General features: G+C 44.2%; 1 protein-coding gene across 2 annotated transcripts in view; it reads left to right on the plus strand.

The window, feature by feature from the left end:
* The window catches only part of CHD7 (chromodomain helicase DNA binding protein 7), a 146169-nt gene that overhangs the window by 101540 nt on the left and 16784 nt on the right, over positions 1-27845 (plus strand). For both annotated transcript variants that reach the window (XM_077270544.1, XM_077270545.1), the window contains 18 exons: positions 2929-3097; positions 3383-3520; positions 5492-5557; positions 9050-9105; positions 11264-11378; positions 14275-14358; positions 17033-17170; positions 17270-17391; positions 19294-19537; positions 20386-20562; positions 21298-21441; positions 21555-21816; positions 24659-24869; positions 25323-25518; positions 26455-26622; positions 26962-27141; positions 27241-27351; positions 27432-27637. In XM_077270544.1, the coding sequence (XP_077126659.1) occupies positions 2929-3097; positions 3383-3520; positions 5492-5557; positions 9050-9105; positions 11264-11378; positions 14275-14358; positions 17033-17170; positions 17270-17391; positions 19294-19537; positions 20386-20562; positions 21298-21441; positions 21555-21816; positions 24659-24869; positions 25323-25518; positions 26455-26622; positions 26962-27141; positions 27241-27351; positions 27432-27637 (2787 nt within the window). The remainder of the gene's footprint in view (positions 1-2928; positions 3098-3382; positions 3521-5491; positions 5558-9049; positions 9106-11263; positions 11379-14274; positions 14359-17032; positions 17171-17269; positions 17392-19293; positions 19538-20385; positions 20563-21297; positions 21442-21554; positions 21817-24658; positions 24870-25322; positions 25519-26454; positions 26623-26961; positions 27142-27240; positions 27352-27431; positions 27638-27845) is intronic.

The following is a 27845-nucleotide window of genomic DNA, read 5'->3' on the forward strand; positions in this document are numbered from 1 at the left end:
TTTTTCCATTTTTAAATATATATTTTTACTATAAAAAAAATAATGCACTTTGTAATCACCCGATTATGGCAGAAAAATGCACACCACTTATCATTCAACCTTCAGCCTTGAGCACTGGTTAGATAATACGTTGTACCGGCTGCTTTTACAGCTGCATTGTAAGAATTTTTTTGTATTTTTTTTTCTGTCAGAGTAGAATGTAATTTGTGCGATTACCTAAAAGATGCCGGCCTCAGACACAAATCTGCCATTCCTTAAATTTAATTTTGCTTGTTCGGATAATCGTGTTTACCTTGGCAGTACCATGAGCAGTCTGTTGTATTGTCTATCTATCTTTCTATTCCAGATCTATTTAAAGGGAACCTGTCACCCCCCCCCCCCCCCCCCCCCAGGCGTTTTTAACTAAAAGAGCCACCTTGTGCAGCAGTAATGCTGCATTCTGACAAGGTGGCTCTTTTAGTTCTGGGTGCTGTAACTAGAGAAATAATCAGTTTTATAATTTGTCAGAAATACCTGGTCTTCAGTCAAGGAGGCCGGCATTTCCCCCTGCTTCAGACAGCACACAGCTGTCACTCACATCTTCTTGGCGTCGGGCGCGGCCTCCTCCTCACCGCTGTTTTGAAATGAGCCGGTGCCTGCGCTCTTATCCCCTGCCTGGTGCAGGTGCAGTGAGCGCTGCCTGTCTGTCCTCATATGCAGTCCAGCTGACTGCGCCTGTACGGCCGCCCTGCCTGTGAATCCCAGCCCTGCAATGTGAATAAATCATAAGTCACTGCGGGGCTGGGATTCACAAGCAGGGCGGCCGCGCAGGCGCAGTCAGCTGGACTGCATATGAGGACAGACAGGCAGGGGATAAGAGCGCAGGCGCCGGCTACTTTTGAAAACAGCGGTGAGGAGGAGGCCGCGCCCGACGCCAAGAAGATGTGAGTGACAGCTGTGTGCTGTCTGAAGCAGGGGGGAAAGGCCTGCCTCCAGGACTGAAGACCAGGTATTTCGGACAAATTCTAAAACTGATTATTTCTCTAGTTACAGCACCCAGAACTAAAAGAGCCACCTTGTCAGAATGCAGCATTACTGCTGCACAAGGTGGCTCTTTTAGTTTGAAACGACTGGGGGGGGGGGGTGCATTCCCTTTAATCTGTATTTATTTACAAATGTTCGATCACAAATATCACGATTTTTTATTTTTTTTATTATTTTTAACATATATTTTTACTATTGAGGCTGCGTAGGCAGCATCAATAGTATAAAGTTGATCACACTTATCAAACACTGTTTGACAACTGTGACCAACCTGTCATTCAAGTTTCCAAGCGATGCTACAGATCACTTGGAAATTCTAGCATTCTGCAAGCTAATTACGCTTGCAAAACGCTAGTGTTTAGCGTGAAAACGCATGCCAATTCCGCCTGCGTTTTACCTGCGGCAGGGAGTTGCGGAATTGCCGCAGCAATTCAGCAATGTGTGCACATAGCCTTAATGGTAACAAAGGAGTCGTTTGTCGCTACCCGCAGTTGTTGGCTTGCTTGTTGATCACTGGCTTGTGTAGGCCTCCATTTACATGCTGCAGACGTAAAAGCGCAATGTTCCACAGCAAGCTGCACTTTTTTTGCTACTGCAATGTGTGAATGGAGCTTAAAACATACTGGCAATCATCTGAAGAACAATCTGCCATTAGCTCGTCTTAGTGAGCCCTTAGAGATCATCTGCTCTTATGTCCTAGTGTGTGTTCATACAAAGCGTTATTTTTCAAGTAGGTTTGTAGCTGGTCCGTTCTGAAAACTGCCCGAGAAAGCATAGATAAAATGCCCAAAAGAATCAGCCTATTAATTTCTTTGTAAAAACTACTTGCTGTTCATATGATCAGGCTTTTGAATGTCTTCTAACCACTTAAGGCTTTAAAAAACTCAAAGTGAGCGAACCAAAAAGCCTAAGAACTTTCCACAACAAAAAACGTTTACAAACCTATTCAGGAAATGTCTGCGTAAGTCTACGTTCACATTTGCGTTGCGTCGGGCGCAGCCGCGGCGACGCATGCGTCATGCGCCCCTATATTTAACATGGGGGGCGCATGGACATGCGTTGCACTTGCGTTTTGTGACGCATGCGTCACTGTGGTGCATGCGTCAGGGCGCAGGGAACGCAGCAAGATGCAGTTTTTTCTGCGCCAAAAACCATGCAAAAGTGGACGCATGCGTCACAAAACGCTGCGTTGTGCATGCGTTTACATTTGCGTTGTGCGTTGCGTCGCCGACGCAGCACCGCACAACGCAAATGTGAACTTAGCCTAACATGCACATAGGATCTTCAGGGAGAAAAACTGCTGGCCTTTCCTGAAGTGGTTTCCACTGAAAAAAACCTTGTTTGTTTAGCAACGTTGTGTGAACATACCCTTAGAGGTTTTCTTTCTGTAAGCAGATTGTAGCCCTACTGGCAGAAGGTAGGAGGATATATTAGTAAGAAGAGTGATAGACCACATATCACACTTCCGTTTGCCAGCTCTGTATTCGCAATGTTGGCCATGATGGTATTGTGACTCCTGTCCGTCCAGTAGGGCATGTGGAGAGGCACAACTGCACTCCTTATGGGCCAGGTGCTGGGCAACCATCCAGCCCTACCTAGCCTGGTGTACGGCTACGGATGGCAGGAGTGTGTGTCAGCCGGGACATTTCATTATAATGCCTTATACCAGTGTTCCCCCAACTCCGGTCCTCAAGAGCCACCAACAGCTCATGTTTTGAGGATTTCCTTAGTATTGCACAGGTGATTGAATGCTTGCCTGTCCAGGTGATGCAATTATCACCAAATCCCGAAAACATGACCTGTTGGTGGTTCTTGAGGACCGGAGTTGGGGAACACTGCCTTATAACCATGTCCTTTATGAATAAACATGAACTTTAATAAGGTTTTCTTTTTTTCACCTTCTAGTAATAAGTCTGATGCTGAGGGAAGTGCACAAAAGAAGAAAGCTGTTAAGGTTAAGCCTGAAGGTGTGGAAGGTTCAGATTTGGACAAAACTACTACTAATACTGCTACTACTACTCCTCCTCCCCCTCTTTCCCCGCCACCAGAGGAAGAGGATGACTCTGGCATCCAGGTAATAAGAGGATGTAAATTACTTTTATAAATGTGTACAGATGGTTAATGCGAGGTACTCACCCTCACCCCATCCTCCGTCTCCACACTTTTCTCATCCACTTGTCCTATATCCTACTGTAACGGGAGCGCGGTAGTTGTGAAGTCAGCTGCCATATTGATGCCCAGCACAGTGATCAGTATCTGGTGGCACATATGTTGCAAGTCCAGATCCATATGCCAAATAAAGCTTTATGTTCAAAGAACTTAAAACAATAAACTTTTTTTTTTTTGTTTAATTTTTCAGAAAAGGCGGTCCAGTAGGCAGGTGAAGAGGAAACGCTACACTGAGGATCTGGAGTTCAAGATTTCTGATGATGAGCCGGACGATGCTGATCCCTCCGGGAGATATTCTCCATCCAATACATCGCAATCTGAGCAGCAGGTTAGATTTTTTTTTCCTTCACTATCTCCTCTCTGTCTTGAATATTTTTTTATGTTCTTTCTACAATACCCCTCTTAGGAATAAGGCATGGTGAAATCCACCCTGCCCAACACCTCTCGTCATCGGCCGCTGCTGTTGGAGAACACATAAGAGGGCCTTATTTAGCCAAAATCGGGGGACTGAGCACTTCCAGCTCTTGTGCGTGGCCAGCTGTAGTTGTTGGGCATCGGCCATTAATGAAAGGTGCTGCCTGTGTAGGCAGACGGCGTGCTCTTACTACGTACACAGAATGAGGGTTTCTTCATGCTTCTGTGTTGGTAGTGCGCTTGCTCTCTCGAGCTCGGATTTGCCATGGCAGAAACTAAGAAGTCTGCGAATCAAAGTGTTCTTTGAACCATCACAAGCCATTACCGTCCTTCCATTCCTGATGTAGCCGTGCTTGCGAACATTGAGTCAGCAGAAAATTGCCTTAATAGAAAGCATTGGTGTATTTTACAGCCTGGAGCGCAGGACTTCAGTAACCAACCGCTGCTATAATGTCTGATTCATTACTCTTTATTTTTCTGCCATTAATGTAAGTGGCGTTATCTCGCCAGTCTCCTGTAAAGTAGGTTTCATGGGTAATGTCTCCTAGTGAGATGCCAGGGATGGCATAACGCCTGCGAGGCAGTGGCATAGCAAACTTTTCCTCAGTATTGCCTACTAATTTGATTGGCAGAGTAAACCTTTGCGTCTTGACACAGACGCAGCATTGGGGGGTCAGTCATAACCCGTGTGATTAGGGATCGCAGTAATTAAAAAGGCGCTACGTTTTTAGCAGGGCTACTGGAAAGCCAGTGCTATGGGGTCTCCAGGTTTGAGATCTGCATAAAGCCTTAGAATAAGTGTCAGTACAGCTGACCATACACATTTAATTAAAAGTGACTAAACCTTCCAATTTATCGGGACCGTCCTATTATCTACTATGTATTGCATATTCTGCTGCTGATCATTTGGCAGATGCCAATGGAAAGAACGATCGGACATGTTGGATTTCACCCAGCCCGATACTTTGTTCTGTTTGGAAGCAGCTTACTTCCCACTCTTTATTAAGACATGCACACTCTGCCGAAGCAAGAGTGCATGTTATGGGTTTGTTGGAAGGTTTAAAGGGGTTGTCCAACACTTGGCCACCCCCTTCCCACTTACTATTTGTCCCCATGTAAAATAACCACCTGTAGTCCGCTTCTGTGCTGGTGCCATTCCAATGCCAAGGCCCCGGGGTTTGTGTGACATTATGTCACGTGAGCCCTGCAGCCAATCTTCGGCTGCTGATGGCCGCTTCACTCTCATTTCCTTTGGAAGAAACGGTCATCTGGAGGAGGTTAGAGAGCATCAGCAGCTCTTCACCCAGATGTCAGTCTGAAGGAAGTGAGTGTAGCTGTATATTAGCAGCTGCTGATTGGCTGCGGGGCTCAGGTGACCGAATCTCTGGAAAGGCATCGGAGGCGAGTACAGGCTGTTATTGTACATTGGGGAATATAGTCATTCATTGAGGACGAGTTGTCCAAATAGTGACAACCTCTTTTTAATTCTTCCACCTTAATTTGGACTATATTAGTTATACTGTGATACTCTTATATTGGGAGTAGCAGATGCTTAAACTCGTCTACTTCATCACTTCTGAAGCCATGATCTGATTCATATGACAATAGGTGACCTATCCATTCCAACTTTGAAGACCTCTCTTTTTTGTTTTGTATTTTTGTACTGATCTTCTCTGTTTGCGGGTGCCATGCTCAGGAGCTTGTGCTGATCAGTTCATTCGTTGGGCTCAGCTCCCAGGCATTGGTGCCGGTAACAGGATCCGGCGCTGGTTCTTTGCGCAGCCAACATTGGAGTCATGTGTCTAGAACATCAAATGCGGGGGGGTTTTTTGTTTGGAAATTTTATTTTAAGTAACTGAGGATATTCCTTTATTCCCCTCGTTAGGAGTCTCTAGACGCGGAAGGACCTGTTGTGGAGAAAATAATGAGCAGTCGTGTAGCAAAGAAACAGGTGAGTCTGTCTTGAGTTCTCAGTGATGAGCTGCTATATTAATTTTTGCTTGAAGGGTAAAGAAAACCTCTCCAAGAATAAGCCTAAAAAACCCCACTTGAGCCTGGACCATTTACAGTTGTGATTTCCCATCCAAGTCAGTTTTTTGACTGTAGTGAAGTAATCTGACTAATCGCCAGTGGGCGTCTCCGTTTTATAGTCTGTATGTTACTTTTAGTGCGATGCTTTGGGTAATGTTTAGTAATAGGCCTTTCTCAGATTTGTAGGAAAATGTATTTTCAGCAGGAAATGATGAGGATTTTCCTAGAAGTGGAGAGGGAGGAGGTTCTTCTTGGCAGATGTGATTTTATCAAGTGCTTGGATAGTACAATAAACCTCTTATGTATACTTTGTTCCCTTGCATAATATTCATTGCTTATTCAACACCCTTTCAACGTGCAGATGTTGGGTAATAGGATTTTTCAACATTTCATAGACCAGCGTAGGCTCCTATATTAGTGCCTTATATGTGACACTGCAGGAAACTTGGCCAATAGCTGCCAAGACCTCTTATTATTGGAGTGTACAGAAGGTGCCTGTTCTTTTCTGGCCGTAGTAAGAAACATTATTCTATATACACAAATGCAATTTTTTAAGACGATACCAGGAGTGTATTGAAAAGGAAGGACAAGTATAAAGGAATATGTATTTTTTACTTTTGAATCCATTTTCTTGTTTGGTTTGAGAAACTGCCTCATAAAACTATATTTAGCCCCATCCTTAAGAGCATCTGTTGCTTAGCAGGTCTCCATAGTTATGGCCACTTTACTTGGGTTACAGTATAATCATAATGTTTCATTCTGTTGAGCAAAAATTTGAAAAAAAAAAAAAAAGATTGAAAAGTTTGAAAATGATAGCCAAACACGATATGAGCAGGCCCTAAGCTGGAGGCTGTCCCTGGTGGGCCCTAAGCTGGAGGCTGTCCATGGTGGGCCCTAAGCTGGAGGCTGTCCCTGGTGGGCCCTAAGCCGGAGGCTGTCCCTGGTGGGCCCTAAGCCGGAGGCTGTCCCTGGTGGGCCCTAAGCCGGAGGCTGTCCCTGGTGGGCCCCAAGCTGGAGGCTGTCCCTGGTGGGCCCCAAGCTGGAGGCTGTCCCTGGTGGGCCCCAAGCCGGAGGCTGTCCCTGGTGGGCCCCAAGCCGGAGGCTGTCCCTGGTGGGCCCTAAGCCGGAGGCTGTCCCTGGTGGGCCCTAAGCCGGAGGCTGTCCCTGTTGGGCCCTAAGCCCGGAGGCTGTCCCTGGTGGGCCCTAAGCCGGAGGCTGTCCCTGGTGGGCCCTAAGCCGGAGGCTGGCAGGGTATTAGTCACAGTGAATGCCATGTATTCATTGCCACCATGGTCAAGGACATTCATGTATGACAAGTTATGTATGATTATTGCTTCTCCTCTCAATGTCTTCCGTTTGTTGGTGAGAACAACAAAATGACATGTTATGGCAATATACTTTACGACTTTTACATTTGTGGTTGATGAAACGATATTTCACTATTTTGGATTGGAATGGAAAATATAATAGATGCCTTATGCGTTTATCATTTTCTCTATTGACTTTAAGGCTACTTTCCCACAATGAGCTTTTGATGTGTCTTTCATGCGGAATTTCTGCACCATTTCTCCACTTATTTAAATTGGGTTACTTCTGTCTTTTCATTGCGTTATTGTGCGTTTTTTTTCTTTGTTTTTTTCCTTTTAACATGCATTTATTTCGTGTTTTTGACGTTGTTTGTTTTTGATGCTTCCTGGTTTCTTGTTTTGACAAAACTTTGATATACGTAGGTGTGGATTACATGCGTTTTTGATGAGTTTTCGCCTCAAAAACAGACTAAAAACGCATTTTTTTGCTGATTTTTCCACGTAAGTCAAGAGAAATTGACACTCTGTGGATTTGAAAAACGCACGGCAGGTCTGTGTTAAAAAAAAGAATCCGAGAGGGCAAGAGATTTCTATAAATCCCTTCCACTTGGCTGGAACTGTAAAGCGCTACGTATTTGATGCCGGAAAAACGCACAGCGTCAAAACGTAACCAAAAACTCATCGAGGGAACGTAGCCTCATAGTAAAATATCAGCGTGGGGGGATTATGTAAACAAAATAACATCCATGAATGGGCACTCATGAAGGAGTAGTCTCAAGTTTGTAAGTTGTCCACTATTCATGGGATAGGGTGTAACTTTCTGATCACTGGGGGTCCGACCATGGGATCCCCCACTGACCCGAGAACTAGGGTTCTGAAGAGCCCCATGTGAATGACGCCGTGGTTGATCATGTGTACTGCCGCATTTATTGTTAATGGGTCCCTCTGAGAATGAGTGCAGCTCTTGGCTGGCCTTCGGGGCGCATGATCGAGCACTGCTGCATTTACACGGGGCGTTGGGTTCTCGGGATTGGTGGCAGTACGAGCCGTGATAAGTAGGAGAATTAGTAATGGACTTTACTGATTAATAAAATGAACTAATAATCCCAGTAAAGTCTGTGATGGATATTGCCAGTGTAATATGCACTTTACTGTGTAATATTGATGAAGGTGGTGAATCCCCCCCCGATCTGTTTCAGGGGCTTCGTTTTCAGCACCAGTGAGAATCCTGTGTAACATTCGCTTTCGCTTTGCTGTTGAGCCGTGACTCTTTCTAATATACGCCGGCTGACATCGTCTTTCCAGGAATTTTCTTCCTCGCGTACACATTGGCTTCCTTCAGATTCATTCATCTCTAGTTAAAAACAGCTCAGGAGAAAGTGCAGACTCAGTCCTTCAACATCTCCTAAATGAATGTCTTAACTGGTATCTTAACCACCGTGGCGAGAGCTTTGTATCAAATCCGACTCAATCATGCACTCGCTGATGTCTTAAGTGCGAACACGAAAGCAATATAAATTGTAGACCACAAGCGTTTTGTAGTCCGTGGTTTGCTTCCTCTCAACACACAAGCGCACACCCTGTAGAAGCCAATTGTAAAAATGCAGCAAGACTGTCTTCAGCCAGCCAAAAATAATACATTTGGCATTAGGGAGTGCAGTTGCTAATTGGCTGCTGCCTGAGAAAATGGTACGCTTGGCGTCTACTTAACGCTGTGGGTTTGGCAGCCGGCCAGGTACAGGGTCAGGCTGTTGTGAATGAAACCGGCGTGTGGTGAGGGAGGAGTTAAAAATGATTCATGTCTCAGATATGACAATGCAGAATTGGACAGCTGTGCGTTCCCCAGAAACATTTGCTTTTTATTTCTAAGGATTTAATGGGTAATATGTGAGCAGAACTGTATCCGGCACGTGATAGACATTACCCCGTCTGAACATGGAGTCACGGAGAGCGGGGTCTGCCGTCCAGACTACTACAAATAGTTGTGTCCCACCAGACAGTGTATGACTCGCAGCCTGCATTCCTCATCACAAGCTCCTGTGCCTCTTCCCCCTCGCTTGCCCACAGCCGTGATTCACAGTAAAGAATGTCCTTCTGTCTTCTAGCTGGAGTCTGGGGAAGAAGTAGAAGTTGAAGAATTTTATGTGAAGTATAAGAACTTGTAAGTAAATGTTGTGACTGCTTCACTTTTTCTTGTTTGCAAGAATAAATGTCATAGCAGAGCAGAAATGTTTAGGGTAAGGGGCAGAAAACATTTAAAATTCTCAGATTTTACCAAATTTCATCAACCCAATACATGAAAAATCCTCTTGGGTGTGGAACCACAATGCAAGGGTTTTTTTTCCTCATCCATTCCATGTAAATTTTGTACTACAGTCGCTAATTGCATAGGGTGAAGTGTATGGCAAATCATTAGCAAAATTCAAGGCATGACTCGTGTGGATTTTGCTGAAGATTTTTGCAGGCCAATGTAGTTACGAGATGAACACACCCTTAGATAATTTTTTCAGTTATGAAAATGCACTATAACTGTACAGGAAATTGTGTAAATTGCAATTTCCCCAATACACATGTACGGGAGTGATCCAGTAGTATAGATGCTACTAAGTGTTGCAGATTGTCAAAATTTTAGGACAACTTCTTCTCTGTCTGCTGATGAATTGTCCAGGAAAAGTAGAGTGTACTAGACTCCATGCATCTACGTCATTGACACATTAAAGTCTTGGAGTTGGGATGCACGGCCACGCTGCCTCTGGCGTCATAGTCGGGGAGGTAAATATAGCTTAAGAAAGTTTATTGAAAATTGCTGTTTGGCACCAATAAGCACCTTCCTCAGGCCGGTCAGTGGTGTGGGCTAGACAGAGCTCATCATTGGCAGGACTAGCTGAGCTGCATGAGATAAAGCACCGAGTTTATCAAAACTACAGCAAGAAGCCCAATATGTCACCCTGCAATGGCAGAAGGGTGTCTGCTCTTTCTTTATTCTATCCTTAGATTGGAAAGCACGAACCTGGTGAGCACCTGCATGTAACGAACATTTCCCAATCTCAGAATATCTGTTGTGCTCAACGTTTTCTGTGTTCTGCGCTGATATCTTTAGATTGGTGAACCCTTGGTAATTCAGGCATTTTAAAAAGGGTTGTCCATAACTCGAAAACCCCCTCTTCTTAAATTCTAAAATGCCCTCAATAAAATAAAAAATGCACATACCACCTGGACCCAGCGATGTCTGCACCAAATTATGTCAGGTGAGTACTGCAGCCACTGATGGGCTGTAGCCTTTACACTTCTGTCTGACAAAATTGTGAAGGCTGCAGCCCATCAATGCTTACATCACTTAAACTGTGCTAGCCCAGGAGGTGTGTGCTTATTTTTTTATTTTATTGGGGCTTTTTTGCATTTGAGAAATGATTGTCCAGGAGTAGATAATCCTTTTTTTTTTTAAAGTTCTATGCATTTTTCCATTTGAAGAGACCACCAGAGGGCAGAGCCGTCAATCCCATACAAGAGTGTGGCGCCATGGTTGAGCGTGTACGTGACTGCTCCGTTCACGTAGTGGGTCTTAGAACCCCGGTTTTAACGGTCATTGGGGTCCGTGCTATCGAACCCCCATAGATAGTACATTAATCACATGGCCTGATCATAGTTGGTACATTTTGTTTAAGGTACCGTCACACTCAGCAACTTTGTAAAGAGAACGACAACAATCCGTGACGTTGCAGTGTCCTGGATAGCGATCTCGTTGTGTTTGACACGCAGCAGCGATCTGGATCCCGCTGTGCCATCGCTGGTCGGAGCTAGAAGTCCAGAACTTTATTTCGTCGCCATGTCGGTGTGTATCGTCATGTTTGACATCAAAAGCAACGACGCCACCAACGAGCATAGGGGGCATCGCAGCATCTCCTTCTAGCCAGTCAGTACACTCCGGCTGTTTGACATGGAGCTAACAACCAGCGAGAACGAGGAGTGAGTCGCCGTTACGTCACTGGATCGCTCCTGCATCGTTCTGGAGTTGCTGTGTTTGACGTCTCTACAGCGACGCTCCAGCGATCTAGTTTAGGTCGGGTCGTTGTCTATATCGCCGCAGCGTCGCTGAGTGTGACGGTACCTTTAGTAGAATCCCTTTTTAAAGGCATGCAATGCAAATTACAGTGACAGCTAGCTGAGATCTGGGAAATTGTAAAGAATTAAAAGAAAACCAGAAAATCCCTTTAATGATGAACCTGCAGTGTAGACGGAACGTGTTATGTGATCTGTTCATCCGCTCACATCCCGTGTTACTGCCATGTTGGTCACGGGAACGTCTCTCCTTTCTGTAGTTCCTATTTGCACTGCCAATGGGCCTCTGTGGAGGAGCTCGAGAAGGACAAGAGGATTCATCAGAAAATCAAGCGTTTTCGAGCCAAGCAAGGCCAGAACAAGTTCCTCTCGGAGGTAAGTGGCACGGCCATATGTACAGATACGTTTGAGAGCTCTGTAGTTGGAGATTTCAGAGTTGCCGACGGAATACAAGTTGGCTTCCTGCTAGAATGTATAGTAAAACTTGTACTATGAATAATGGTGGGCTGTCCCGATCTCCTGATTGACACCTCCCCACCTTCAAGAATAATAGTTGCCGTTTTCACCTAATTTGTAAATGGTTTACGATTGAACCTTCGCCCTGAGGAATAATCCGGGGCTTCGCTGTAATTATTTTTTGTGAGCAGGTGTTTAGGAAACCGCCGTTATCGCATTAGATTCCTATTTATTTGCAGTCTGCACTGAATGTTTGGAGGGAAATCAATGCTCGTCTGATCGATCTTGTTTGATTTCAGTGCTCTTAAAGGCTGAATTATTTCCCAGTGCACCTCCTGAAAGGGTTCAGTCTGCGTCTTTGTAAAGTTCGCCAGTAAAATGAATCCGCAGCATCTGATCTTTTACTGAAGGAAAATTTCACCATTCTCCATCTAGCAGTGGGTGATCGGAGATTTTCATGAGGTTCACAAGAAAATTTAAGGTGGAATGGAGCAGGTTAATTATCCTCTATTAGCCAGAATCGCCACCCATATGCGATGCTGCTATCAGAAGGTCACCTGGCACCTAGTAAATTACATGCTGCCGTCACGTGTCCAATATTTCAACGATGCATTGTCATTCGCTGATAATTAATTTTTATTTGTCCTTCGAGTCCTGACGATTGTAAGGGTTAAATGTGGGTGTAGTGTGTGAGCACTCATGCATATTCTGGTCATATCTCTCGGAGAGCTAATTATGCAGGGGATTGTGGCTGTCCTTCTCAGATTTGGACAATTACCCACATGGGACTAAGCTTCTGATCACCAATTTCATTTCACTTAGATCTGTATGTAGAGCCAGAGCAAGGGTCAGGCGGATGAAAGTCTTCAATGTTTCTCGGTCTACCCAAGAAGTATAATACTTAAGTGTAATAACCTACCTTAAATTTACGCTCTCAATCGAGGAAAACTCTAAAATTAGCCGAGAGGTTCCTGTGTTGTCAAATTTGTCTTCCCTGACCTGAATTGATGAAATGCTATTAAAAGTATATGTTCACTGTCCACTATAATCTCCCAGAGTGTTTATAGGATGTGCACCAACAAACTGAAGACCAATAGTGATTATATAACTATATGTATTAATTGTGTAGTTGGAGGGATTTAAAGAGATTGTGCTTTCTGTTTAATTTAATGTCAGAAAATGAAGGCAGACCTATTAAGTCTCCTGACATGTTTTAAAGGGACTCTGTCAGCACAGAATGACTGTTCAATCTAAGTCCCGCTGCTCGGTGCTTCACGGCGGGGCCAATCCTTTATATACACCTTCTCACCTGCTTGTTTTCCCTCAATCTCCATCCCCCTCTTCTCTGATTGATAGCTCTGGCTTTATAGAGCCAGAGAAGGGTGGAGATGGATGGCAACCAAGCAGGTGGGAAGGTGTATGTAAATGATTGGCCCCGTCGCGAAGCACCGAGTGTCTGGGCTTGGTTTTCTTAGTCATTCTGTGCTGGCTTTAATGGTGGCTTTGTTCCTCCTGGAGAAGTAAGACTAGGTTAGCAATGGGTGTTATCATTCACCTTGTCGGTATTGCGTGTTTTTGCGCAATATGGCCCTGTACAATAAGTGTTAGATTGTATAAGGAAAATTGAGAAGTGGAATGGTGACACCCAGTTGTCAGTTCATGCCTACCTTTCCAGGAGGATTAATAAGAGAAATGAAACACTGGTGAAGCATTGTGCCCCTCTTTTCACTCCACAGTGGGCACTTGAAGTGGGTTGCAGTGCAGTTCTCTGCACAGGTAGCTGGCGGCTCGTCATTGTGCAAGGAAGACGGTGAGGGCAATGCGGTGATACTCTAGAGCTGCAGCCCCTCGATTCTCAGGACCGTTAGGCGTCCCAGTGGTTGGACCACCATGGTCATAAAGTGTTGGCTAGTGTTGGGAAAAACGTCAGAACCCTGATCCACTAGCTATGTCAGCAGTGAGTGGCCGCTGTTCCACAGTCCTATTACCTGTGACATCCCTGGACCCTCTTCCAATTAGTAGCCCCTGCAGCCTCATGTATGCACAACGCCACAACATAATAATGGCGGCCTACCCATCAGAAGAGGTGTCGAGGATCCCTGTAATACATACAGGTTTGCAGTGCTCTGGTCTGGAGGCTACAGACTATTGACATGGCTTCTCGTCCAGGATCCTGTATATCCTTTTGCTCCTCTCTAATGTGGGAATATTTTAGTGATATCCCAAAATTATGAGATGGGGAAAACCTCTTTAAAGGGCCATTAGTGGTCTGACTTCTTTTTCTCTCCCTTTTTTTTTTTAAGACATGATGAATGTTAAGTGCCTAATATGATTGCCCTGCGTTTAACAAATTAGACATCCTTGAGATCCCGCGCTTCCTAGTAGGGAATAGTAAATCTAGCACCAGCATCTATTTTTATAAACTGGCAGGAAAGTGGTTAACCCGACACCAGCACTTACACCGCGCTCCTGCAAGCTGTAGATTTCGAGAAACGGTGTGAGCTATAAGCCCTTTTCGATTGCTCATTAGTGAATTGTAATTTCACACTTCATTTAAAATATTCTTCAACTTTCTCCTGCTGTAAAAGGTTTCGCACAGTAATTAAGAGGCCCAGTTAACAAAGTCTGAGGAGTCTCTTACCCTCACGGGGAGCGATGCTGCTGAATTGTACTATTTCAATTAGCATGTTTGAGGTTGTTGAGTCAGATTTCCATGTTTCTGTGACCCTATAGGCACAAATATGTCCTTGGTGCAGAAAGGTTTTTCCCTTAGGAGCACAGTAAATAAGACTCTGATTTTCCTGTTTGTCAACAGATTGAAGATGATCTGTTTAATCCCGACTACGTGGAAGTCGATCGGATACTTGATGTCTCCAATAGCACAGACGAGAAGGGAGAGGTAAGGGATGTTCTTAATGGAAATTTTTTTCTTTCTCCTTTTAAAATATAAATTGAAATGATCACATTATTTAATTTTTCCTTTTTACGAATGGATGCTCAGCAGATTTTCCTCCATGCATCTACATCCTGAAAATCCATTGCATAGTACAGTGCCCTCATTGCAGACTAGATGGACTGAGGTTGTAGATGTGAAATCCTTAACATGTTAATTTAAGCTTCTGATTTCGCTGTGGATTTTCCCTATCGGTGAAATTGTAGTAAATCCCAATAATTCCCTGAATGATCCAGCTGCAGATAAGCCCCCTGTGGATGTACCCCATGGTCCAGAATTTCACAGCTGAAAAACAGGGCTTTTGAGTTGTTACTAAGGCTACGTTCACATTTGCGTTGTGCGCCGCAGCGTCGGCGCCGCAGCGCACAACGCAAACAAAAACGCGGCAAAACGCACGGTAAAATGCTGCGTTTTGCGCCGCATGCGTCGTTTTTGGCCGAAAGTTGGACGCAAAAAAAATGCAACTTGATGCGTTTCTTGCGTCCAACGCTTGCGGCCATGCGGCGCAAAACGCAGCACAACGCATGTCCATGCGCCCCCATGTTAAATATAGGGGCGCATGACGCATGCGGCGCCGCTGCGGCGCCCGACGCTGCGGCGCTGACCGCAAATGTGAACGTAGCCTAAGCTTGTTCTCAGTCAGTCCGTTAGGAAAAACCTGCTGAGCGATTTCCTTTTACTTCCATTGTAATCTAAAGAAAGCAGGTGATAGGGGCTGAAACACTGATTTCAGAGATGCCATTTATTAGGCTGTGTTCTGTTTACTTACAATGAAGGTTTTATCACCAGGACATTATCACTGCCTGGGCACGTGAGCCTTGGTCCAACCACACCCCCTCCTCTGATAAGCAGCTCACTGTCAATAGACTATGTTCATGGAGAGCTGTGTTGTGGGTGGGGTTAGCTTTCTCAGCTCTGCTACATGCTGCATCTAATAACTGAAGGTGTCACAACTGCTGCATCCAGTAAGTGATAAGTCGTCGTAATCGGGGTCTCTTTTCCTACATTATGCTGCATTCAGATGAGGTAGCAAAAACATGGTGACCGATTCCCTTTTAAGTGTAGCTAGTCCAAAGCAATATGTGCAAATATTTTTTCACAGAATTGTGTGTGTGTACATATAAAGTCATCATATCATGGTTCTCTCTAATTTGTTAGGATGCTACGTGCACACAAGTATACATAAAAAAAAATCTGATCTCTGACCAGAAAAAGCACATGATGAAATCCCCTATATTGTCTGGCATTTGCTTCTATACAGTAGCAGCCATTAATGTTTACAAGAACAAAAAACCGTTTCCACTGTTAAGAATTGCAATGTATTTATAGAAGTCGGCCACTGTACGGTTGATCTGCATGTGCTGTCCTAATATGGTGTGTCAACATAGCCTCACTTTGCATTTGAAAATAAATCTGTCCGACAAGAATAAAACAAAGATGTGTATTTATTTTTTAATGTGGGGTTGTCCTGCACTAACAAGCAGCTAGTTGCTACCTACCTGCCTATTGTGCCTGGCGCCGTTCTCTGCCGGCACTGAGCGGTCACAGAAGTCTGCCGATGTCACGTCAACAGAGCAGCAGTTTCTCTTCCTGTTGACAGAGCGAGACTACTGATGTCATGCTGATGGGCAGCGGAGAGCCAGCTGTCAAATTGGGGGAAGTCGGCTGTCAGTCAACATGACACCAGTAGTCCCACCCTGTCAACAGGAAGAGAAACTGCTGTTCTGTTGACGCTGAGCAGCTGACTCTGGCAGGCATGCTCAATGACCGGCGCCGGGTACAACATGCAGTTAGTTGCCTCTGTTAGCAACTACATGCCTATTAGTTCTTGGGCACGTTTTTGTCCAGGATATCCCCTTTAAATATAAAAATCAAGAGATTGAGGCAGCACACCATATTTAAAGTTGAAAAAAGTGCTTTTTAATGGCCCATATGGCGACGTTTCGATCCTAGGTGTGGATCTTTCTCTGGCGACGTTTCGATCCTAGGTGTGGATCTTTCTCTGGCGACGTTTCGATCCTAGGTGTTGATCTTTCTCTGGCAACGTTTCGACCCTAGGTGTGGATCTTTCTCTGGCGATGTTTTGATCCTAGGTATGGATCTTTCTCTGGCGACGTTTCGACCCTCGGTGTGGATCTTTCTCTGGCGACGTTTCGACCCTCGGTGTGGATCTTTCTCTGGCGACGTTTCGACCCTAAGTGTGGATCTTTCTCTGGCGACGTTTCGACCCTAAGTGTGGATCTTTCTCTGGCGACGTTTCGACCCTAGGTGTGCATTTTTCTCTGGCGACGTTTCGACCCTAGGTGTGGATCTTTCTCTGGCGACGTTTCGATCCTAGGTGTGGATCTTTCTCCTAGGAGACAGATCCACACCTAGGATCTAAACGTCGCCATATGGGCCATTAAGAAGCACTTTTTTCAACTTAAAATATGGTGTGCTGCCTCAATCTCTTTTGATTTTTATTCATAAGGACTGGTATGTACCTGTGAGGCTTTGCACCCTATCCTAACTGTGCTCTTCTGTTTCTTCTGATTATTACCCTTTAAATATAGAGATAACGTTGCCATGTAAATACATTTTCACTGTCTTTTTTTTTAACATTCTGTCTTGTCTCTGGAAGCCTATCACCCACTACTTGGTGAAGTGGTGCTCCCTTGCATACGAGGACAGTACATGGGAACTGAAGCAGGACTTGGATCCAGCAAAGATTGAAGAATTTGAGAAACTCCAGAGCAGGGAGCCAGAAGCAGAGCGCGTGGTAAGAATTGGCACCGCCGACCAGTGTTTTTATTTGAAAATAGCTCAGTTATGTGGTCTTTCGGAAAACCACTAATGGGATTTACTGCATTTGAAACAGGAGCGACCTCCTGCCGACGAGTGGAAGAAATCGGAGAGTTCCAGGGAGTATAAAAACAATAACAGTCTCAGGGAATACCAGTTGGAGGGAGTGAACTGGCTGCTGTTCAATTGGTACAACACGTAAGTATTTTTCCCACTCTCCTAGCAGTAGCTTTACTAAACTTTAATGGCTTTGTTTCATGGCACAGTTTAACCTTACAGATTTTATTGGCATCTTAGGACCGGAGTTTATACTCTGTAAAAAAAAAAAAAAAAAAAAAAAAAAAAATGTGGAAAACCATATTTTACTGCGCTCAGATCTTTTATAAGCTCTGGCTTTGTGTGAATGCTGGAAAATGTTTAGAGGCAGCGTTATGCCGATATAGTCACATTAACCCTTTCCTTGAGCTCCTGCCTGTAGTGTGCATTTGTAAAAGGATCTTTGTGGTTGTGTTAATCAGCGGAGCACAAGGCAGCTGCCCCCCTATGTTGTTAGGAATCCCCCCCAGCCTGTACACAGGCATGTATGTGATGGAATGAATCACACAACACTACATCATCGCTGCTTTACATGTGCGCCGTTCCAGCTGCTGAACGATGAGGCATACTTTCCAAGCTGGAAGGAAAGTTTCCCCACTCCGTCTGTACAGTAATAAACTGGGCCATAATATTTGTGCCGTGTGTGACTGGTTCCTGGAAATGCGTCCTTTATTTGCCTTTTTTTTTTTTTTTTTTTTGCCGAGGATCATGGGAAGTATAGTTCGTCCACCGCTGTGGTCTTGCCGCTTGGTATATAACTCATCAGACATCTTATGCTTCCAGTCATGCAAATATAACCTAAATGACAGACGTTGCCTGTGGGCTTGCTTAGTTTACCGACTGCAGGGTAGCAGGCTCAGTATTTTACGGATGTAGGGTTTCTCTTCCAGCACGATCACAACCTATGCGGGCATTGGCACACAATGGGATCTGAATGGTTTGTGTTTACAAGCTAACCCCATACATTTCAAGTACACAAGAAACAGAAAATCCCCAACAAATCTGCAGCGGCAAAATCTCGGCTGTAGATTTATCCCCATTGGAAAGGGGCGAAATTTTCAGCATAAAATAACAGGCTATAAATGACAAATATCAGCCGCACCGTTCAGTTTACGCTGCCTATTTATCTGGGTTAAATTTCAATTAATCTCATCCTCAAAGCTGATACTGTAATGCACAGCGGGTTTTGTGTCCATGTGAACATACCCTTTAAAGGAGTGTTTTCATGTGTAAAAGTTATCCTCTTTCCAAAGAAATCTCATACTCGGTCATTTAGCAAACCATGCCTGGTTCGCCTTTGCAATCTTCGTCTTATGCAGATAACTGTACATTTATTGATCAGTTTATATATCCTAAGCATTCTGTGTACTGTTATTGTATGGGCAGATGGGGTTAGACATTCCCTTTATCGTGGACACGTCTACTTTTTCACATACAGCCAATTGGCTATTTTAATGGTTTTAATATTATGTGGGTTTTTTTGCCTCGATCAATAAATATGGATTCTTTGGAGGTGATCTCTTCGTAGTAGGATACTTAATTTTTCTTGCAATTCATGTATTTTCTTGATTATGCTTTAAGTTGATCTCTGTTTATAGCGTGGTGCCCTCTCTGCTTTTTGCTTTCCGAAGGGTAACTTATCTCTGGGGGTCCGGGGCCCTCACCCGCTCTGAAGAGCCTAATGGAGCGGAGGTCGGTCATGAGCATTGCCTCATTATTCATTCTTAAAGGAACTGTTAGCACAGAATGACTGTTCAGCAAAGACAGCTGGGGACACGAGCAGGTGGGACGGTGCACTTTCATGTTTGGCCACACCATGATGCACCGAGTTCCTGTGCTTGGTTTGAACAGTCAATCTGTGCTGACAGTCCCTTTATAAGAGCGCCAGAGATTGCAGAGGGTATAAGTCTGTGTTGGATGCTAGCATTCGCATTGCTCCATGAACATATGATGTGACGGTGCTGTATAGCTGAGTACAATCACCCTTCAATCTTTTCTATTTAGACGAAACTGCATCTTAGCCGATGAAATGGGCTTGGGTAAAACCATCCAGTCCATCACTTTCCTGTACGAAATCTACTTAAAAGGGATCCACGGCCCGTTCTTGGTCATAGCTCCGCTCTCTACAATCCCAAATTGGGAGAGAGAATTTCGCACATGGACTGAGCTGAACGTGGTCGTGTATCATGGAAGCCAAGCAAGCAGGAAAACCATACAACTCTATGAAATGTACTTTAAAGATGCACAGGTTGGTAGAAGAATGGAGACTGAACAAAGCTTTATTCTTTTTCAATTTTTATTTAATAAGAAAAAAAGGCCAATAAAAATGACTCTACGGCTGTTCAGGGTTCAGTGATGCGCCTTTTTATTAACTCTGGATCTGATGGATTCTTTTCACCTTTTGTAACATGTAACCCATACACATTTCTACTCTTTTACAGGATGTTGAAAGGACATGGCTAGATAATGGTACAATTGTGTTCAGAGCAACTGGCTTTGTGTGTGCAAGGCCACATATCAGTGTATCAAAGCCGTGAGCCAGACAACACCACCATGAAGAGTAGATTATACTGCTTCCTAGACAACCGCTCTCGTAGGACATAGCTGTGGTGAAAAGAGCCACAATTTGTGCTCCAGAAATAAGCAGGAACATGGTCCATGCTGGAGTAAATTAAGGCCTTCGCCATTCTAGAAATATCCAGGGCCGATTATTAGGAGGAGGAGTTGGGGCTTGTATTTTTAGCGTTTCCCCGCTCGCTGTGCTTTCGGCTTCCTAGTTGGTCCTTCTGAATGATGTTCGTGATGTTTGACTTTCCAGCTGTTCCCAAACTGCAAGAGCCACCTTGCTCGCACTCTCTGCGGGTTGCTTGGGGTTAAAAGGCTGTTGGAAAGTAGCAATTTGCTTGAGGACTTATCCACAACTTCTAATTTTACTGCCGACTGTTCGGAGCCATACTTATTTGTAACGCAGCGAATTGTCGAGCACCGGCTTTAGGACGTTGTGAACATGTTGGTTTTCAGTGCTGAATATTAAGGAAAATAATCTATTTATTATAACACAACCCTATTCTTCCTGCTCCCTCTATCTGAAACCAGGGCCGAGCAATAAAAAATACCCACCGGTTCCACGCCATCATTACAACATTTGAAATGATTCTGACAGACTGCCCCGAGCTCCGAAACATTCACTGGCGGTGTGTAGTCATTGACGAGGCTCACCGGCTGAAGAACAGGAACTGCAAGCTTTTGGAAGGGCTAAAGATGATGGCTCTGGTGAGTACGTCCTCCATGGCTTCTCCCTGGGAGGTGCTTCGTTTTCCGGGTGGGTGCCTTAATATTTATGGCATCGTTTTATTATCTACGTCTCCATGAAACACCTTTGTGTTCCTTGGAATATCACTGTAGATTTGTTTGTTTTTTTCTTCTTCTGCATCGGTCTTTTACACAAGAGCATTTTATGACGGGAGGTGCCACGTGTGACTGCTGAATCAGCACTGCCGGGCTCTGGGGTTGTTACCAGCATCTGTTCTTTAAGCATTAAATTGGGAGAAAATGTCGCTTCTGACCATATATTTGTGGATTTGGATTGAGGGTTGTGGCAGCCGTTCATAGCTTGTGGCTGCCCAGCTATAAAACTCACTGTGCTCCAAGCACATGTTCTCCTCATTTATCTAGGTTTCCTTGCTTTGTTGAATGCTATATAACTTGCATTTGTGATTTTCTGTGTAATTCTGGATAAATTCTAATATGATGAATCCCAGCTAACGGCTAAACTACTATCTCTTCATCCTGCACCCTTTTCTGTGTGCGTCGGAATAGCCATAAAGTCTGCATCCGTTTCTCTATATGCAGCTTGTATTTTGTATTCCTTATCCCTAAACTTAGCACTGTTGGTCGTGTTTTGTGCTGATAAAGGTCTGCCGGTTAGGTGTAGTGAAGGTTTGCTGCCTTTTGTTGTCATGTGGCTGCCTGTTCGCCGCTCTCATCTTTCCCTTGCTGTGCTTTCAGGAACACAAAGTGCTGCTAACAGGGACCCCTTTGCAAAACACTGTGGAGGAGCTTTTCAGCCTACTGAATTTCCTAGAACCTGAGCGCTTCCCTTCAGAGAGCAACTTCATGCAAGAGTTTGGCGATCTGAAAACTGAAGAGCAGGTACGACACCAGGCAGTCAGTCTTTGCCTTTCCTACGGCAAGCTTTCATCGATCACAAAGTCTCCTCTTAATACGGGACAATGACAGGGTATTTTACTTTCTCACGTTGCTAGGTACAAAAACTTCAAGGCATCTTGAAACCAATGATGTTAAGACGTCTTAAGGAAGATGTTGAAAAGAACTTGGCACCTAAGGAAGAAACTATTATCGAAGTTGAGCTGACAAACATTCAGAAGAAATATTACAGAGCCATTTTGGAGAAAAACTTTGCCTTCCTCTCTAAAGGAGGGGGTGGTGGACATGCAAATGTTCCCAATCTTCTAAACACTATGATGGAGCTGAGGAAATGCTGCAACCACCCCTACCTTATTAACGGTGAGCGCTTGTTGAGTCTATATGTGGTAGTCAGATTTTTTATTCTGGTGGTCAGTTGTTGGCTATGGAGCCTACGGATGGGCACGAAAATATTATGCACACCAAGATAGGCGTGCTCTGCACCTCCACACAGCATCTGGATACATGGCATTAAAGAGGTTGTGTCATTATGAATCCCTTGTCTTTATGTGTTATTATAGCACACGGGCATCATGGATGAGAGATCACCCCATCTGAGCCAGAACGGCTGGCCATTAGCAGTCACCATTTGTCATGTACTGCATGGATAGCCATTTATTTCATTGGCCAGTATTGAATACCTGTTTTATAGCCAGCGTAAAGTGGGTAGAAGTAGCCCAACCACCGAATAGGGGTTGTCTTCTGGAGACTACTCCTTTATTAAAGTGAATTTCTCACCATGTGTTTGTTACCTCATCTGAGAGCAGCATTATGTAGAGGCAGACACCCGGATTCCAGCTATGTGTCACTTACAGCGATGCTTGCTGTAGTTTTGGTAAAATCACTGTTTCATCAGCAAGAAATTATTACTAGAGGACAAGTAAACCTGCTGCCATGTAGTGCAGCTTTCTGTGTATACTGTGTGGTAGGGGCCTGGCTATACCAAATTTATAAATATGGAGGACTACCTGACAGCAGGTGTACTTGTCTTCTAGTGATTTCCTGCAGATGAATTAGTGATTTTATGAAAATAGCAAGCAGCTCAGTAAGTGACATATTGCTGGATTCAGGGTCTCTGCCTCTACTCCATGCCGCTCTCAGATTAGCTGGCAAAAACCTTGTGACAGATTCCTGTTAAATAATCTTTCTCTCTGGTTCCCCCAAATACCTGCTTACATCCAATGACTTTTCCGTCTTGTTCCGTTGCCAATGACTTTTCCCTCTTGCTAATATCAGGTGAATAGATGGGCTCATTAATTCTCGCTTTAGCTGACTAAGCCTCACGGTAATGGTAGAGTTTGACTTTGATGCGCAAAAAGGATGTGGATCTTAACACCCTCAGGGTAAGGGCACAAGATTACCCGTTCTTCCTAAAGCGAAATCTGCGCAGGCTCGTCTGCTGAACAGTATCTTATGCATTCATCTTTATATAACCAGACGGTAGTAAGCTTGCAATGTCTACGCAAATACATAGACCCTCCCTTACATTATGTAGCAGCCCTAATATCCTCCTCCTTGTGACTGGCTGCTGAAATGCCTGACTGGGGAGACCTGACGCTACGACGTCTTTTTGAAGGAAGAAATCTGTTGCATATTTAAATGTATAATAAAAACATGAAATAGAATTTAAATACAAACTAATAATTAGATTCCATTTGACAAACTAAAATGACCATGGTACCAATTCCCCGTGATTTTTGATTTCTGGTTGGATTGTACTATACATGTAAGCCCGGTATAGTTGATCAGGTGGCTGACCTCCATTTTGGCCTTTGAGCTGTTCCATACTTTGTAGTTCTTCGCTCTGCGGTAAATACATGTATTATATTGTGCCTGCTGTGATGTTTCGGTAGATTAGAAAAGTCTGATGAGATTGCACAGTTCTTGTGGAGAGAGAGGAGAATGTGGGTGGCTGTCTCTTTAAGAGCGCATCTGCATTTCCACCTAACCCCCTCATAAAACTGTTTGCAAATTATATTTAATTACAACCTGGTAACCTGCAGTGATTGATGCGCGGCGTCCTCCAGCCCCCTATTTCCTTTTCCCTCAGGCTATGACTCTCACTCACAATAACATTTTTAGACAAGGCTGTCACTCGTGGGGGCGGATTTCATCCTGGGCAGTTTGCCCCGGGCCCCTTGCTGCTGACTCAGTCAGGAGCTGCTTGTGCCGTCTGTTTGAATGTTTGCTGGCTTGTGCTTTCCTCGGGGCCCTGCTTGCTTTTTCTGCCCTTGGACTGTGAGCCCTCCCCTTTAAGCATTTATGATATGGCTTGCTTTTATAGTAGTGTTTCTCGTTTGTCAGTCCGACGGGCAACTAATTCTCGTCACGTCCTGTTTCCAGACTCCTCAATCAATTAGCGTGCACCCAATGCACTTGCTTTAGCACGAATTTTCGGTTGGCGAAGCAGTGAATCATGGCATAACTTGTGCCATGCAAGGGTTAACGGATCTACATGATTTCTGCTAATTACAATATATAACCTAAATATTACCTTTTGTAGTAAATTTTAGATGTGGTCTACATCGTGAACTCTCCATGGGACCAAATTGGTGCCTCTACTTAAAGGGAATTTGTCAGCAGGTTTTTGCTACCTCATCTGAGAGCAGCCTGATGTAGGCAGAGAGACCCTGAATCCAGCGATATATCACTTAAATTACTGGGTGCAGCCGTTCTGACACAACCAGAGGTTTTAGATTTAGCAATGCAGCAGAGCTGAGGAAGCTAACCCCACCCACACCACAGCTAACCCCGCCCACACCAGGCCCTGTATATAGAATATCCATAGACAGTGAGGAGCCTATCACAGGAGGGGGCGTGTCGGACTAGAATGCATGAGTCGCTGTGTCCCTAAAATCTGTGTATTAACCCCTACCTCATGCTGTCTTTAAGGTGTTCAATATTGCAAACTCTGTGCTAGCCATGGGTGGCAAACACTTCTAAGTACACGGGGTGTACTGGAGAGAGCCCCCTATTACAAGATTTAACATGTAAACGCTCATGTCTTTAATCCACAATATTCCTAATTAGCGATTTTCATCCTGAACACAAGTATAGATATTCCTTCACATCTGCCATCCTCAGCGATAGATCCGAATATCCACTTCTGAAATGCTGCACATCCCTCGCTCCCATTTTACCTTTACTCTCAAAATCTCAACAGGTGCTGAAGAGAAAATTTTGGAAGAGTTTAAAGAAGCGCACAATGGTGACCTTCCAGATTTTCCGCTCCAGGCTATGATCCAGGCCGCTGGCAAACTAGTCCTGATTGACAAGCTGCTGCCAAAACTGAAGGCTGGTGGCCACAGGGTGCTCATCTTCTCCCAGATGGTGCGTTGCTTGGACATTCTGGAAGACTACCTCATCCAACGCAGGTGAATATGTATGTGAGCGGAAAGATAAAGCGTGCGCTCTGTTTGCAGATCTGTCACTGCTTGACTGACTAGGAGAAGGCTGCAATGTAGCTCATCATCATCGCTTTCATATCAGGATGTAGACTTTGAGCCGTGTGGCTTTAAAATTAAAAGCAATCTACGTTTACTGTCTGCTTCATATCGCCTCCATTTATTGATTGAGATTGAATTCCCAGAGCAGGCTCAGATTCATTCTGAATGGCAAATGTGACTCGTAGCAGCAGGACTAGACTCACTGCGGCGCTGCCGGTCCGGCGGCCACGAGGCAGGCAAGCGGCAGCTCTCATTTCAATTCCGTTCACAAGTTTGCAGTTGAAATACATCAACCTTTTCAAGGAGGATGCTGTTGGCGGTTGTTTTAAGTAAATAGAATAAATTGAAGTTCTGGTCTTGATAATAACCCGTCTTTTACAGATACCCATATGAGAGAATTGATGGCAGAGTGAGAGGCAACCTGCGCCAGGCTGCTATCGACAGATTCTCCAAGCCTGATTCTGATAGGTTTGTGTTCCTGCTGTGTACAAGGGCAGGAGGTCTGGGCATTAATTTAACTGCTGCTGATACTTGCATTATCTTTGATTCTGACTGGAACCCCCAGAATGACCTTCAGGTAAGAGTAGTCTTATTTCTGCACTGTTAGCCTTTATTTTTGTTTTTCCTTTTATGGGCTCATGTTTTGGGTGATGGATCTTATGCGGAAGAAAGTGTCTTAGAAGATTTTATCTTGACTCATGTAAATGTTATCTGGTCTTGTGTGTCATAAGCCAAGTGTGCCTAAATATTTTTTCAACTAAAGGATGTTGCTGCTTTTCAGACTGCGAGCTCTATTCAGGCAAACGTTATTGTCTCTATCTTTGGAAAAGTCACGGCACCTAAGCTGGATTAGTTTTCAAATGTTCTTGCCGAATCTCACATAACTGTTGGGGATCCTGTATTTCTAATGGCTGCTTTTCAAAATACAGGAAAGGGTAACAGTCCTATGCAGGCCGTAGTCCAAAAGTGAACAGTGTGTAGAACATGACCCAAGTTTAGAAAGGAGGCAAAGAGACCTTAACCCCTTTACACTATTAGATGGAAACATAATACTTAAGACCCCCCTATCGATATTAGACTACTGTCAGCTACATCCTCTTCAAAATCGGCTAACAGACTATTGTATATGAGGTCCCTCTAACTGACAGGGGAGCTAAGGATCTGGCTTCTCCTTTTTTTTGGATTGCTGATCCTGCTGTTCTCACCGAAATAAGCCTCCAACAGTGGAGCATGGTGGTGGCTCTCTCGCAGTGAACACTGGAGCACTACTGAGTCTGGAGAAGTCAGCAGAGATAGCTCTTGGCCAAAGATTTCTTCGGCTGTCGCTCAGCTATCTATAGTGTATGGGGGAACCACTTAGCCTGAAATATTCAGAAAAATTCCAATGTTCATCTATTGTGTCTGAGACCTACGATTGTTAACAGGTAATGACTCGTACTTTGAACAATGCTATACGTTTTCTGAGAACGTGCAGGACCTGAGAATTTTTTTGTACTTATTTACTTTTTCTTAGGCACAGGCAAGATGCCACCGAATTGGGCAGAGCAAATCCGTTAAAATATATCGGTTGATCACAAGGAATTCCTACGAGCGTGAAATGTTTGATAAGGCCAGTCTTAAACTTGGGTTAGACAAGGCCGTCTTACAGTCAATGAGTGGACGGGAGAATGCTACCAACGGGGTAAGACTATTCCTTTATTTTTTACCCTGTATCCGGTTTGGCCATTTTTTGTTTATTTGGTGGTATCTGAGTTACCGCGTGTGTGTTTATATATTATAGGTATATAGATTTGTGTATGCGCAGGGTTATATCCATCTGTGAGGCGCTTAGAAGCACATTTACAAGTTGCCAAAGTGTCTATGTGCTTAATAACTTGTAAAATAAAGGTGTTACAAAAACTAATAAGCTTCACAATCATGAAATCGTTAGCTAATTGTCTCCATGAGCTGCAAAGTGAATAATAAATGGACTAGTTTGCATTTAGAGCATAACTAACTGTTTCCCCTTTACTACCTGCAGGTTCAACAGCTTTCTAAGAAGGAAATAGAAGACCTACTGCGGAAGGGGGCATATGGTGCACTGATGGATGAAGAAGACGAAGGCTCCAAGTTTTGTGAAGAGGATATTGATCAAATTCTCTCCAGAAGAACACACACCATCACCATAGAATCTGAAGGAAAAGGCTCCACCTTTGCGAAGGTGCATGTCATTTCCCTTTGCGTTTCCTAGATTATCCCCAGATGGTTTTATTTGTGTGCTATATAGGCCATTTTCATTTTTTTTTTATGTTTATTTTAGGCCAGTTTTGTTGCCTCTGGAAACAGGACAGATATATCTTTAGATGATCCTAATTTCTGGCAGAAATGGGCAAAGAAAGCAGAGCTCGATCTTGATATGTTAAATGGAAGGGTAAGTGTCTCCACATCCATTAGTGTAAAGGGTACATGATTAGTCGAAATGCTTCATTTTTGCTTTGGTTGGCCTCGTAGAACACTCTGGTAATTGATACCCCACGTGTAAGGAAGCAAACCAGGCTTTACAGCGCAGTAAAAGAAGATGAACTCATGGAATTTTCTGACTTGGAGAGTGACTCCGAGGACAGGCCCAACTTCAAACCACGTCGTCCTCAGGACAAGTCTCAGGGCTATGCAAGGAGTGAATGCTTCAGAGTTGAGAAGAATCTACTGGTCTATGGGTATGTTCTCTGCCTCTGATCTGTGCAGTGTGTGTCCAAGGTCTGCTATGTGACAAAGCAGAATGGTTGAACATGTTCTTTTCAGCACTTGGTTGATGAGAGATGTAATTCTGAGCTCACGTCATCACCTATTAGGCATCTGAATTCTTGTACAGCTCTCATTGCGGTTTGTCCTTTGGCACACAGTATGAACCCTTTTCAATTCTGT

Source organism: Ranitomeya variabilis, chromosome 6 (assembly GCF_051348905.1).
Source record: "Ranitomeya variabilis isolate aRanVar5 chromosome 6, aRanVar5.hap1, whole genome shotgun sequence".
NCBI lineage: Eukaryota > Metazoa > Chordata > Amphibia > Anura > Dendrobatidae > Ranitomeya > Ranitomeya variabilis.